The sequence below is a fragment of the Marmota flaviventris genome, chromosome 18 (genome assembly GCF_047511675.1).
Source record: "Marmota flaviventris isolate mMarFla1 chromosome 18, mMarFla1.hap1, whole genome shotgun sequence".
Classification (NCBI taxonomy): Eukaryota; Metazoa; Chordata; class Mammalia; order Rodentia; family Sciuridae; genus Marmota; species Marmota flaviventris.
The window spans coordinates 60,114,420-60,128,644 of NC_092515.1; the positions used below are offsets into that span (position 1 = coordinate 60,114,420).

General features: G+C 66.1%; 1 protein-coding gene across 1 annotated transcript; it reads right to left on the reverse strand.

Annotated features, from left to right (window-relative positions):
• Positions 1–463: 463 nt before the first annotated feature.
• On the reverse strand, positions 464–10,335 carry Cibar2 (CBY1 interacting BAR domain containing 2). The gene is made up of 9 exons (XM_027933289.3): positions 10,316–10,335; positions 8,569–8,803; positions 6,666–6,734; positions 6,492–6,593; positions 6,333–6,338; positions 4,891–4,995; positions 2,329–2,442; positions 1,120–1,221; positions 464–565 (listed from the first exon to the last, which is right to left on the reverse strand). The coding sequence occupies exons 1-9, from the start codon at positions 10,333–10,335 to the stop codon at positions 464–466; spliced, it is 855 nt and encodes a 284-aa protein (XP_027789090.3).
• Between the last annotated feature and the right edge of the window lie 3,890 nt (positions 10,336–14,225).

The window sequence follows — 14,225 nt, forward strand, 5'->3', positions numbered from 1 at the left end:
TGCATTGGAGTCTGACCTGGGCAGAGCACGGCGCGCCCGAAACCCGCGTGACGGGAGGCTGTGCACACGGCCCGTGAGGTGGAAGGCTGCCATCAGGCACGGGCACCACCAGGAAGGGGAAGGGTGGCCGCGGCCCTGCCGAAGCTCCTTCTCAGGTCGCCTGCCTGGACCCCAGAACAGCAGGGTGCAGTCCTGGTGCTGTGGGCCCCTCCCCGGGGCCTGGCACCTGCTGGTCAGCCCCAGGACATGGGTCTGCTGTGCTTCCAATATCAGTGTGGGTGACCTGTCCCCAGATCTGAAGGCAGCGTGTCACGTGGGCCTCACTGAACACCTACTCTGCCCAGGCACAGGCCACCGCCCAGCTCAGGGCAGCCTCCGTGGGGGTGGGGAGCCGCAGGTGCAGGGGCCACCTGCCCCAGGGCCCGGTCAGCCCCGTCCTCCCACCTGTCCTGGGAATTCTGCCCTAATGACGGGGCCCCTGCTCCTGTCCCCCGAGGTCCTCCTCCACCAAGTCCCCACTCTGCTCATCTTCTCTCCTCTGGCTGCGCACGGTGCTCTGAGCGCCCTGAACAACAGTGATTGTCACCGTCACCACCCTGGTCGTCACAGAAACAGCCCAACAGATACAAGCCAGTCCCCAGGGCCCGTGCTGCCGCAGTGGCTTGGGAGGCGGCCTGGCTGGGGCTGCTCTCCTCTTCTGCTCTAGGGAGGATGATCCGCAAGCCCGAGCCCCCCCGCCCCGCCCACCACGGCTCTCAGGACCACGCCTGCCCTGGGGCCCGGGGCCGAACTTATGAAGGTCTCCTGTGAAGGTGCCCAGGGCTGTGAGATGACAGGGGACCTGACTGACTTCTTAGCCCTGCCCCCAGGGGTCAGGACACAGGTGGGGACCTGTCTGCAGTGGACACTCCTCAGAATGCCTCCAGGGGGCGCTCGGGGCACACACTGCCACAGGGAGCCCCCAGGCGGCAAGGGGCGGCGAGTGCCTGTCCCCTTCAAGGCAAAGTCCAGGGCGGATTCGGGACCCAGCGCTGCCCTGTGCCCTGGCCTCCGGGTGGCCCCCATCCCGCTCCCTTCACTTTGTCCCGGGCTCCACTCCCGCCCACACCCAAGTCTCACCTGGCTGCCTGGAGGCCACGGCACAGATGGAGAGGGGCTGGCATCCAAGAGGGGCCGGGCCAGGTGATGCCCCGACCCTCCGTGCATCTTGGCCCTAAAATCCTGAGGAAGGACCCGGGGGGGTGAACACAACTGGCCAGCTCAGGGTGGGAGTGGGAAGGCTCCGGCCAGCTCACACCAACGGGGCCCAAGGTCCTAACTGGGCCTTCCTGCCCGTGAGCCCTGGCGACCTTAGCAGGCCCTGAGCGGGTGTTTTCATCTCATCGTGTAGATGGGAAAACTGAGGCCCAGGGAGGCCAGGGAACAGGTCCACAGTCAGGAGGAAGGACGCTGGAAGGCACCTGAGCCTGGAAGAGCCCGTGGAGATTCGAGGTGGCACCAGAGCCTTGGAACTGGGAGGGATCCCCTGCCCTCGAATGCCAGCCACGCTCGGGGCCCACGTCTAACAGAGCGGCAGAAGCTGCCTCCGTGCCGCCCGCATCTCAGGGCACTGCTTGGAGCAGCCGCCATGGGTGAGGGAGCCCACGCCATGTGGGAGCCGAGGTGGGGGTCAGCTGCAGCCCAGTGAGGGTCTGGGGGCAGGCCTCGAGGGAGTGTAGCATGTCCCAGGGCCCCTCGCCAGGAGGACACGTGCTCGCTGGGTGCTCTGCCCAGAGCAAGGGCACCGCGACCTCTCAGGCACCGGGCCTGCCATCGCCTGGCCCTCACCTGCCGGCTGGCGGGAGCGGCCTGTGCCTGACCAGCATGTGTGCACACAGGCCAGGGAGCCCCATCAGCCTGAGCCACAGAGATGCCGGCAGCCAGTGACTGCCTCACAGCCTGCGTGGGCACGTTGTTACAAGAACGCTTCTCTACTCAGGTCCCACCAGGGTGACGGGCACTTGGTACTTCATGGCCAGACGGAGCGTGGGCCGGGAGGCGTGCTGCTGGCTGTCTGAGGTGTTGCGCTGCCCGTCGCGATGACCACATGACATTCCAAGGACACCCAGAGGGGGTGTTTCACCCACCCGGCCCACCTCCGCCGAACACGGGGACACCCACAGAAACAGACTGAGCAGCTGGACAGGTGTCCTAGGAAGGCCCGTGGGCTTTTAGGTCATCAGGACACAGTCAGGACAGCTGCAAACGCTCCCAGCCGACTGCCCCGTGAAGGCGGAACCCAGGTCACACTCCAGCCCAGCCACCCAGGGACAGCGGGGCTGTGCCCACCTGCAGGTCTCTCTCCGGGCTGTACTTCTCCAGCGTCTGGAAGGCTCTGGAATACACCTCCACCGCCTTGGCATGGAAGACCATCTCGATGGTCACGAAGTCCGAGAAAATCCTCTGTGGGAGGGAAGCCCTGTGACGTCAGCACCCGCGGGGCCAGGCGGAGGTCCTTCAGGGAATTTCAAGGTCAGTTTTCGTTTATTTGTGTTTGAACTAGATGATGCTGTTGCACGGCTCAAAGTCAGACTGCAGGAAGTCCTCGCTGAGGACACCTGCCCCTTCCTGCCCTTCCCCTCCCCTTCTCTTCCTTGAGATAGAAACTTCCAGAAGGTCCCTGGAGGATGAGCTCTCCTTTGTCCTGGTTACTGGGCTCTCCTGAGGCAGGAAGCTCTCTTCATTCCTGCCTCCCATTGGCCCGTGGGCAACTCTGACTGATTTGATCCCCCCCAGCCCCGGGGCACTTGGCTGGTTTCCAGGTCTGCTGTCGGGGACACGGCAGTCACAGAGACCCTCCACAGACACCCTTTCATTCCCGGCTGGTCTACCTGTGGGTGAATCCCAGGGGCCCAAGGTCAAAAGCACTGGGGTGGCCATCACACTGCCCATTTGCCCTGCCCCAGAGGGTACTGGACGTGTGGGAGGGCTGGTGGTCAGGAGGACCTTCCAGGCCCAGTCCTCAGCCCCGCCTGGCTCACGGCGGCCTTCCCCCTCAGCGGGCAGTTGTCTGCAGGCTCCGGCTGCAAGTGGGCCTCCCTGGAGAGCAGGGGGCTGCAGGGAGACGCCGCCCAGCCTGGAAGCCATGACAACTGACCGTCCAGTTACGCTTCTCTGGATCAGCTGGCCCTGGTGGTCTCTGCTGCCCCAGGCCCAGGCTCCTGCAGGGCGGGGCCCAGTGGACAATCCTGCCTGCCCTGGCCCCAGCAGGACACAGCTGAGTGCCGGGGTGGGAGGGGGCTGCTGTTTGAAAGTTCAGGGAGGGGGGAGTGCCACAGTCTGGGGGGGGGGGTCCAGCTGGGCCGGGAACACCTGCCTTCCCGGCCCCCCGCCCAGGAGGCAGCCCGGGCCAACAGCAGCTGTCAGGCTGGAGGCTGGGTCGAAGGCCTCCTTCCCCTCTTGTGGCAGGTGGCCCTGGGGAGCTGGCCTGCCCTCCCCGGCTGTCTGCCTCCCTGTGCAGGGGCGTAGAGTATTCCCAACCTACAGACCCCTGGGAGCCCGGTGGAGCAGCGGTCCACAGAGTGGGCCTCATCCTCAGCAGGGTCACCCAGACCCTCCACTTAGAGTCCCCAGCCGCCCTTTGCCCTGTGGCTAAAGAGCCCTCAGGGGATTTCTGAAGTGCACCCAGGAAGAAGGTCGCAGCCACGGGACCATTTTGTTGGAAAAGTGACCTGAACCCAACGTTATGGTAAAATTAAAGAGCTCAAGTTCTCATTGTGGTCTTTTACAGTTTGGAGACCTTGGTGGGGTCGGTCTGGATAAGGGTCTCTTGCAAACTTGAGCCTGTCCTTGCGTGCTCCTGATGACCCCTGGCCGTGGTGCCCACAGAGTCCTGTACCCATCAGGTGCTTCACAACAGTGGCCGAGTGCCCTGGGCCTGAGGAGCCGGAGCACCGATAGCCAGTGCCACTCACCCGCCCGGTGTCGGTCCTCTCTCACTACCACATTCACTCTGGCTGGCCAGGACCCAGCAGGGGACACGCCCTGCAGGGAGCGGCCATTTAGCGAGTCCTCCACCCCTGGGTCAGGGCTCACCGCACACCTGGTCACATGACCTGTCTCCTCCCCCAGGGTGCAGCTCCGGGGGCGGGGTCTGGCTGGCTGCTGTGGCACGGTGCCCGGCCACAGGTGTACCCAGCGTCTGTTAAACCAGTGAGCGTGTTAAATATGGCACCATCAGCCCGGGAGAGCTGCCCGGGGGGGGGCCTGCCGGCCTGGGTCCTGGGACCCTGCCTCTGAGGGAGGAGGGGGTCACTGTATTTGGTGGGGGTGGAAACTTCTGGAGGGCCACAGCCTGTGCCAAGCCCCGCGGTGACAGTGCTGGCACCCACACGGAGTCCCTGCAGGATGGCACCTCAGACTAGCCCTCCAGGAGCCCCGAGGATTCCGCTCTCTCCTTAGGATGGGGGAGCCCAGCGTGGTCAGCAGGAGAGACAAACCGGACCTGCCCTTTAGAGAGCTGGGGTGGCTATGGCTTGGAAGAGGGACAAGAGGGGCAGAGGAGCAAGGGAGCCCGCGTCAGCTCATCCCGAAAGACCGGGCCCCGGAGGCCTCTGCAAGGCGGCTCTAGGCCCGGCTTCCGCTGTGCCAGGGTCTGGGGGGGAAGGCACCCGTGGCCACCTCTGCCCTCAGCAGGCTCCATCCACCCAGCTCTCGGGAGAAGTCAGGCCACCTGGGGGTCAGGGTGCGAGAGGCCGAGGGCGGAGACAGGCTCCAGGGCAGGGAACGGCCTCCTGCCGGCCAGCTGTGCCGGCCTCCTGCCCCTGCGGCCAGGAGGGACGGTCCTGAGGGCCATGTGGCACGGGCCCACATACTCTTGATGCTCACACGTGTGTGCAAACACACACCCACCTGGAGGTCCCTCAGCTTCTGCCTCTGAAAAGCGTCCACCGTCTCCTCCAGCTGGTGGGTGGTGCGGCCAGTGTCCACCGAGGCCCTCTGCACGTTGGTCTCCGCCTGACCGCAGGGTCCAAGAGGCAGAAAGTGTCACAGGTTGGTTCTGGCCCTTAGATGCCCCTCTGGCTGTCCCCAGGCCCCGCAGCCGTCTCTCGGGACAGCGGTCCGCCTCACAGGATCGTCTGACAATGTGGTGATTGAGGGAGTGGCCCAGTAAGACCACGGCTACAGGGACAGGCACTGGAGGTGGACAGACTGGCTTGTAGCTGTGTGACCTCAGGCGAGCCACTGAACCTCCCTGAGCCTCCATTTTCTCACTTATAAACAGGAGGCCATATAAGACCTGTTCTGCAGGTCTGGTGTGGGAATTGCACAGTGGGCACCCTGAGCTACCAGACAGGTCCTCCACAGTGGGCGACAATTAATTCCTGTGAGCAGAACACTGTGGGTGATCAGATCCTTCACTGCTTGGATGGACATGAACAGACACTAGGCTATGCCACGCCTGGGCACGGAGGACCTGGCTTCCAGAGCCAGCACTGCTGGGACTGAGCCTGAGGGTGGCCCAGGAGAGCTGGGTGAAGTGCGGGGGTGACGGGCCAGGCTGGAGCCACGTGGGCTACTCAGGACTCCTCCCCAGGGTCTCAGCCCCGGCCTTGGCCCTCAGGAGGGTGACCCCCAAGGTGCCCACATCCCGACCCTGGGCCCTGTGGACACGTCTCCTTGCACAGTGAAGGTGAGATCAAGGTCACAACTGCAGCTCCTCCCGAGATGGTGACTCGGGGTGGTCCCAGGACGAGGGGCGGTGGGGAGGAGGGCCAGGGGGCTGTGACCGCAGGAGAAAGGACACGACACGGGGGGGGGGGCACGAGCCAAGGGACCCGGGGCTTCTGGGCACTGTGCAGTCCAGGACTGGGGTCCCCCTGGCCCTGCGCCCATCTCCGCAGCCAGGGCACAGTAAGGAGGGCGTTTGTGCCAGTTCAGCTGGGACATCTGAGGCCACTTGTCACCACAGCAGGGATCTACCTCATGCAGAGACCCTCCAGTCCCACCCACCAAATGCCTCCCCAGAAAAATGTCCTTGGGGGTCAATGGCCCCGGGGGTGGGGGATCCAACTTGCACCCATCATAGGGGTCTTGCGAGGTCACTCACTTGGTGACAAGAAGGGCACGTGGGTGGCCAGCCCTCCACCAGCCCTGGCCGACCCCGTCTTCTCCACCAGGCAGGGCAGGGCAACAGAGGGCGCCTGGTGTCCCTCCGCCTGGCTGGGCCCTGCGGCTCTGGCCCCTGATGCTGACCCCTGCACGGCCGGCCTCTGCCCAGGTGAGGCTCACCTGTGCTTCCCGAGGTCTACCTGCCTGCGCTTCTGCCCGCCCGGCTCACGAGCGACACTCACCTGGGACTGAGAAGGGGCAGTTAAGGAGCCAAGGGGAGGTCCAGCAGCCCGTGGGGTGGCCACCCCTTGCAGCCCCTGCCCGGCAGGCCCAGGGCGCAGAAGACCCCAGCGGGCGCCTGGGTCCTGCCTGAGCCCCAGGCCGGCGCCGAGGAAGGATACGATCATCTGCCGGTCGGAGGGGGACTTCCGCCTGAGCTTCTCCAGTTTCTCCAGTTGTTTGATCTCATTTTTTTGGACACGTTTGAATTTCTTGATCTCGGCCTAAAAAAAGTCGAGGGTGTTTCCCGGGGCCCTGAGGGCCAGCCCCACCCGCCGCAGGGGGCCCTGGCTCACCCGGGTCTGCTTGATCTGGGCGCCGTACAGCTTCAAGGGCATGACCACCTTGGTCTCCAGCCTCTCGACCTGGGGAGCAGGTGGCCATCAGAGCCAGACACTGGCCACCCTGGCTGGCGTTTGTGGAGTGCCGTCTGCACCCCAGAGCTGCCTGGGGTGACACCCCCACCTTCTGAGGGCAGTGAGCACCGCCAGGGCTGGGGACCGGCCCCGCCACCAAGGACTCTGCAGTGTGGCTGGTCCCACTGTGCCCTGTCCTCACCAGTGAAATGACTGGCCCCCAGGACTCTATGGCAGGTCAGTGGATGGGGAGGCCCTCAGGAAGACCAAGCCTGACGTGGAAGTCACGAGGGTGCCCATCGGGCAGGGGCCAGAGGCCACAGCTGTCCCCCATCTCTGCACCACTGCGCAGGTGGCAAGGAGCCTCGTGCTGGGGACAGAACTTATGCTGAGAGTCAAGGCTCGGAAGAGAGAGGACGTCAGTCCAGCTCTTTCCTACGCCAGGGCCCAGTGTGATTTCAGATCCCCAAACTGCCTCGGGGGCTCTGGCCACGTGGGAGGGCAGGAAGCGTGGAGACACAGGGTCCGCCGCGCAGCCGCTCAGTACGCAGCGAGGTGGCCGGGGACACGAAGGCAGGTGCGTGGAGACCACCCCACTGTCCCCGCTCTGTCCAGGGCTGGAAACTGCAGCCTCCTCCACAAGGGCCGAGCAGGAAGGACAGGGGGAGGGGAGCAGGGGTCACCCCAGCCAGAGCCCGGAGCCTGGCCCGCGGCGAAGTGTGGGATGGACACTGCTGGGGTCACAAGCAGCAGGGGGTGGGGTCAGGGTGGGCACAGGAGCCCCCGGGGGCCACCCTGATTCAGGAGGCCCCATGGCCTGGGGGATTACAGCGGAGGCAGCGGGTGGCGGCAGGAATCCCCGGCCTGCCATCTGGGTCCCCAGCACCGGAGCTCACGGCCCCCCGAAAGCCAGGCTTGCCCGATGGCCAGAGGCGTCAAATCCCCACCGAGCCTCAGCCCCGCCAGCCCTGCTGACCGTCGGTGGGGCGAACACCAGTCTGAAAGGACTTCTTTCCCAAGCGCCACGAGGGGCGGACTCCCCTGCCCCTCCATGCAGCGGCCAGTCCTCTCTCTGTGCCTTTGAGACGCCTGCGGAGCTTGACAGACTGAGTGGACACCCTCCAAGCTAGATGACGTCCTCCTCCAGGCCTGGAGCGTCTCTGCTGCAGAACCGCTGGGGGGGACAGTGCCCTACTGTGGCCCGGCTCGGGGCGCCTGGGCTCGGGGCGCGTGGGCTCGGGGCGCGTGGGCTCGGGGCGCATGGGCTCCAGGAGCTTGGCTCCGGGCTCCGGGCCCGGCCTCCCTGCTCTTTCCCCCTGGATAGGGACAGTGGTCCAGGCGCTGCCCGGCTGCCAGGTGAAGTCAGACAGGCTGGTGAGAAGCCCGCAGCCAGCGCTCTCCTGGGGACAGTCTGCATGTGTCCTCAGAACACTCCGCAGGGAGCTGCATTTGCCGGGCCTCGTCACCCACAGGCCCCTCTGTCCTCGCGGCCCAGGACGAGTCCTCTGGCTCCGCCAACAGAAACCTTCCCTGCATAAACCTTCTCGCGCTGTCCACGGCTCACGAGAGCCCCTGGGTGGCAGAGTCTACTTCCCAGATACCCGCTGGCCGCCTTGGCCCTCTGTCCCCCGGGACTTCTGTCCCTTCTCCAGGCCCTGGGGCCCCGGGCCTGGCTTCCAGGACCCCTGGCTCAGCCCTTGTGCACCTCAACCCTCGTCCTGAAAGCTGTGTGGCCCGGGCAGGGGATGGTGCAGTGTCCAGTCCTGGGGACGCCTCAGGAGGCACCAAGCCGTCAGGTCCCAGCCCTCACTCCTGACCTTGGCCACAGGCCGGGACCCCTCACCTCGGCCTGCCGGTAGTCCTGCACTTGGGCCAGGTCCTCCGCGAAGTCCCTCACGGTGGCCCGCATCTCGGGGCTCTCGGTGTTGGCGAAGTCGATCAGCTGCTTGACCAGCTGGTCGGCCTTGTCCCGCAGCCGGGCCGTCTTGCGAGTGTAGGCGGCCAGCAGCGAGCAGAACTGCCCGAAGTACCTTTCAGCATTGGTCACCGTGCTGTCCATCAGCCTCACCTGGCTGTCCCTGGGGAGGCAGGGCCCGAGGGGCTGTGCTGGGCGGCAATGCCCGGCGGGGCCAGGGCGGCACCCCTGTGCACCAGGACCAGACTAGGGTCACGGTCACAGGAGCCACCGCAGCCTGTCCCTCCTGTGAGGCCAGCGCCATCCAGGCACCAGGCCCAGCGTGGCGCTCGGGGGCAGCAGGCCCAGGGAGGAATGAGACCCGCCTGCCCACCCAGCCGGTCAGCAGGGCCAGGGATGCCAATGGGCTTGCTCCCCACTGGCCCTGCCCTGGGCCCTCGAGGGGCTGTGCCCTGGGGCACCCTCTGCTCCCAGGCCTGGCTAGGGGCCTCGTCCCCACCCGGGTCCCAGGCTTCCTCTCCCTTCTCTGAACCCTACTGGGGGGTCTGCTTTTTGGTTTTTGATTTTTGTTTTTGACTTTGGGGACTGTTTAGGTCTCTGGGAGAGCAGAAGGCAGTGCTCCCCCACCCCTGCCCACCCAGCCTCCTCCCCGGCCAGGCCCGCTGGCCACAGCGTGGGGCCACAGGGCACAGCATGTGGACATGGCCCATAGCAGGCGTGAGGCGTCACCCAGGCGCTGCAAGCTCCTCGGGGTCCAAGATGCGCAGAGTGGCGCGTCCCTGTCACAGCGTCAGGTGGGACAGTCTCTGCCCTCGTCCCCTGCCCCGCCCCGGAACGTCTCCTTGTCTGGCCTCGCTGACGGCCCTCTCCTTGTTGTCCCTGTGCCCACCAGGCGCTGGGGCCCCTCCGCCCTCCCACCTCCCTCCAGCTGCTTCCCTGTCCCCTCTGCCCAGGCTGCCCCTCTGTGTCCCTCCAGCCATGCCCGGAAGCCCCAGCCCCCAGGAGCAGCCTGCATCCCCCGAGTCCGAGCTCCCAAGTGCCCTGCTAGGGTCACCCTGTAACTAAGGTGCCACCGTCACCACTTCAAAATCAAGGGCGCTGAGGCCAAGGGACAAAGGACCCGCTAGAGGTCACAAGGGGCTGCAGCTTCTTGTCTTCCAGGTGTGACCCTGGGCCTCCAGCTGGGCGCCACCTAGGACAAGCTAGAGGTGCCACTCCTGGGCCCGCTGGGTGGGCGGGTCAGATCCTGAGCAAGGCTGGAGGTTCCAAGAGGCCCACAGGGCGGGTCCCCGGAGGCCAGAGGGAAAGGGAGGCCAGTGGGGGGGGGTGGCAGGGCCAGTGGGGGCTGGAGGCAGGAAGAGGTCCAGGTGGGGAAGAGTGAGGGACACAGCGGACAGACATTGTGAACCCGGCTGCCCAGGTCTACAGAGCGCAGCGGGAAGCAGACCGAGGTGGGGTCTGGAGCCTCCATAGTCAGCAGCCCTGCCTGCCCTGGGCCCCGGGGAGGGGGGAGGGGGGAGGGAGGGGGAGGGGGAGGGAGGGGGAGGGGAGGGGGAGGGGGAGGGAGGGGGAGGGAGGCCCCCCCAGCAGCCCCCACTCCCCTCTTCTTCCAGGGCCTCAGGACCTGAGCAGCACCCTCTGTCCCCTCCCTGCTGGGCCAGCGCAGGCCACTCACCTGGAGAAGATGATGTTCATTCTGACCGGCGCCTGCTGTCCTATCTCTGGGAATGAGGATGGGCCCCAGGGGTCCCCCAGGCCCAAGAGAAGCCAGGCAGGCCTGGGCGCAGCTGTGGGGCCTGGGCTCCAGGGACGCTGCTACCTGGTTGCCAGGTGACGTGGCCACCCAGCAGGCCCTGGGAGCAGTCGCGACCGGTCGCCTGGCAACCCCTCCCTAGGGGCCAGCTTCCCAGCTGGCATGGGCGGGGGCTGCCCACTGCCCGGAAGATGGGGGCTCGTGGCTGAGCTGTTGAGTTCCCCGGGAGGCTGCAGGACCCCTGTTTGTGGGGTCAAGGGGGCCAGGACCCTTCCTACTTGCTGGCCTTCCCCAGGGGTCATACTCAGGGGGGCGGGGTCTGAGGACACTGGTCACTCGGGAGGGTGTGTGAGAAAGAGCACGGGGGAGGTTTGGGGGCCCTGAGGTCCCAGATGGACGTGGGGGGACAGGAAGGCGCTGGCCGGGTGCCACGGGTCCAGGGTTCCCTCGTTCTAAGTGGGGTCTACTCGTCACGCAGACTTGAGTGCAGTGCAGAGGACGGTCCACGGGGGCCATGCACGGGGTTCAGGCACTGCAACACGTGTCCACTTTGCTTAAAAGAAAGCGAAACATCAGCAGTGGCGGGAGCTGGCGGAGTGGGGTGCAGGAGGGGGAGGCCGCGCCGCCCCCCAGCAGCTCCTGTCCTTGGTGGGTCAGGTCCCCGTGACGGGGGAGGGTTACGATCACGCAGAAGGAGGGCCCTAGGGTCAGCGGCACAGAGGCTCAAGTCCCAGAGCCCCGCTGCGGGCTCCTGGTCAGCTCCCTGTGCACCCCTGGCTGGGCCGCCTCGCTGGCCCCATGGTCCCTCTCCCCTTCTCAGCTCCCTTTACTTTTGGGGACTGTGCTGGACAGAACAGTGTCCCCCCAAAAGGCATGTCCACCCCAGGCCTCTGAACATGACCTTATTTGGAAACAGGGTCTCTGCAGAAGGGAGGGGCCCTGGTGAGTCATCTGGAGCAGGGGCCCCTGAGCAGGGACATGTCCTTATAAGCAGAGGAAGCACCGCCGTCCAGGGGAGGCCATGTGACCGCAGCAGCGGAGCCCGGAGCTGGCAGGCGGCACCACCAGGGATCCGGAGCCGCGGAGGAGGGGAGGCGCCTCCCGGGAGGCTGCGCAGGAGCACATTGCCCTCACCTCCCGTCAGACTCCGGTGCCTGGACAGGGGCGAAGGCCCACCCGTGGCCTGAAGTGCCCCTTTGGGGTGAGTTTGTGACGCAGACACAGGACAAAGAAGGCAAACCACCCACAGCCCCGCCCGCTCTGCCCGGGGCTGCAGGGGCCACCTGCCCCTCCTACACTCGGCCCCTCACAGGGACGCCTGCCCCGGGTGTGTGGACTGCCCAAGTGCAGGTCCAGCTCCCAGGATCCTGGGCTCTGTCTGGGCCTCTGAGCACCAAGGACCTGCGGGGTGCCCCTGCGCCAGCCTGGCGGGAGTCCTGCATGTCACATGAGCCGCCACCTAAAGTCAGTCTCTTTCTGTGTCCTGGGGCTCTCCCTGGACGCCGCAGCTTCTCAGGCCAAGGACAGACTGCGGGGCCCATCCACGCGGGGCAGGGTCTGCACCGCAGCGGAGACCACGAGGCAGCTGAGGACCACGGGGTGGCAGAGACCCTCGTCCTGGACCTTCCTACCCTACAGGGCTGTGGGACACCCAGTGGGGAGAGGGCAGGTCACCAGGTCTCAGACCCTTCAGGAGCATCATGAAAGCCGCTTCCTGTGCCCAGCATAGAGGGAGACACCTGGTGGTCAGAGCGGGGAAGGCTGGGCCCAAGGGTGGTGGACCCACCAGCTCCTGGCCAGGGCCACAGGGGGCCTCTGGGCTCCCTCCTCTCCCCCTCTCTGGCTATAAATGTCCCTTGCTGAGCCCACATGAGAGTGTCCAGCAGGCCTGGGATGGACTAGGCCGCTCCTGCAAGCTGCACTCTTGCAGGGAAACAAGAGGCAGGCTGGTGTGCAGTGCCCACAGTCACGTCTGCCAGGGACACCGGCATCCCGGCTGGCTTCTTCCCAGGTCCAAGGCCACGCAGCACCTGCCCTTCCACCCCAACCAGGCTCCTTGAGCCGGGCACCGTCCCGGACTCTGAGGACACCGACTCCAGGTGGCCGCTGTTCCCTTTGGAACAAGCTCAATTGGGCAGGAGTCACAGTGGGCTCCCGCCCAGGGCCCACCGCACGCTGCACCCGGTGTCGCTCTCATTTTCTGAACCATGAGCGAGAGTTGCAGACCATGCTCCACCCAGGGGCTCCCACTGCCCCGACACCACCCAGGAGACGCCACGGTCAGAAAGTGGCACCATTACTGTCCACCCCTCCTGCCCCGCCCCTCGCTGCCCCCTGCCCCTGCCCAGCTCCGCCCCCTGTCCCCCTGCCCCACCCCCTGCCCCCTGTCCCCTGCCCCTGCTGCGCCCCTCCCCTTGCACCTGCCCCACCCCCTGTTACCCTGCCCCGCCCCTTGCCCCTGCCTTACCCCTCCCCCTGCCCCCCTGCTACCCCGCCCCCTCCTTCCCCCTCCCCAGTGTGCAGGACAGAGGCCGCCACCCCGACTCAGGCAGGGGACCCCACTCAGGGCTGCTGCCCACAATTGGCAGTGGCTTCGTGACCGTGCACGGGCCTGGTGTTTTGGGGAGACACCTGCAGGGGCTGCGAGCTTGCGGAGAGGCCCTGGTGGGCGGGGCCACCAGCTGCCCTGTCCCCAGCCTGCCCTGCTCCGGCCCCCAGCCTTCCAGAGCGGCCCGACCCGTGGCGTTTGGAGGCTGCCCGGTTTCTTTATGGCTTGTGGTAGGCAGAGTGACTGTCCCCCAGGGCGTCCCTGTCTGTTCGAAGACCAGCTGACAGGGGGCCTCGTGGCAGGCTGGAGGCCCTGAGGTGTGACTGGGTCGGGGTCAGGAGGTGGGGGTGGTCCCGGATCCCAGGGGCCCGTGTCTTCACAGGGTCCTTCGGTCAGGTCAGGGGAGACGTGAAGAGGGACACGGGGTGGAGGGGCCCAGGGCCCTTTGAAGGAGGCTGCGGCTGCAGCTGAGGATCGAGGACCGTGGCACCTGTGGGAGCTTCCTGCCGCCCTGAGCGGGGGGCTTCCCACTTCTGACCCCAGGTAGAGGACCCCGGGACAGCGGGTGTGGGCTGCTCTCCTGTCCTTGCAGCAGGGGCCTTGCAGGCCAGGTCCACCCAGCCCCCACGGCCCCTTTTGTTTTATTTTTTAAGATCTTTTTCTTTAGCTGTAGGTGGACACAGTACCTCTGGTTTATTTTATTTTATTTTTTTGTGGTGCTGAGGGTTGAACCCAGGGCCTCACATGCGCTAGGCAAGCGCTCTGCCACGGAGCCCCAGCCCCAGCCCATGGCCCGTTTTCAACATTGCTGAGGCCAGCCTCAGCCATGTATGATCCTCCTACCTCAGCCTCCAGAGTTGTTGGGATTGCAGGCCTGCGCCCCTGAGCCGAGCCCGCGAGATGGTGTAGGCCTCTTGGTGGGTGTGTCCACCTGTCACAGCAGCCTCTGGAAACCTTGGCTGATTCAGAGTCTGGCCACTCGGCCGCTCGGGTCCCATCCCTCTGCAGGGCTGGTCACAGTGGCTACCTTGGAGGAAGACCCCCCCCCCCCCCGCACTGTGTGGCTTCACAGGGCCGGTGACATGAGTTCCTTGCGTCTGTCTCCAAGTGAGGACAGAGCCTGTGGCCAAGGGACTAGGGTGGGGTTGGCACAGAAGCCGCGGCCCTGCGCGACGGCCCTGACCTCACTGCCCGGGTATTAAAACCCAGCGACTGGGGAAGCGGCGGCCCTGACGGCCTCGTGGTGAGGAGGAGACGCTTCCCGGGGTGCCCCGCGGTGGCCTT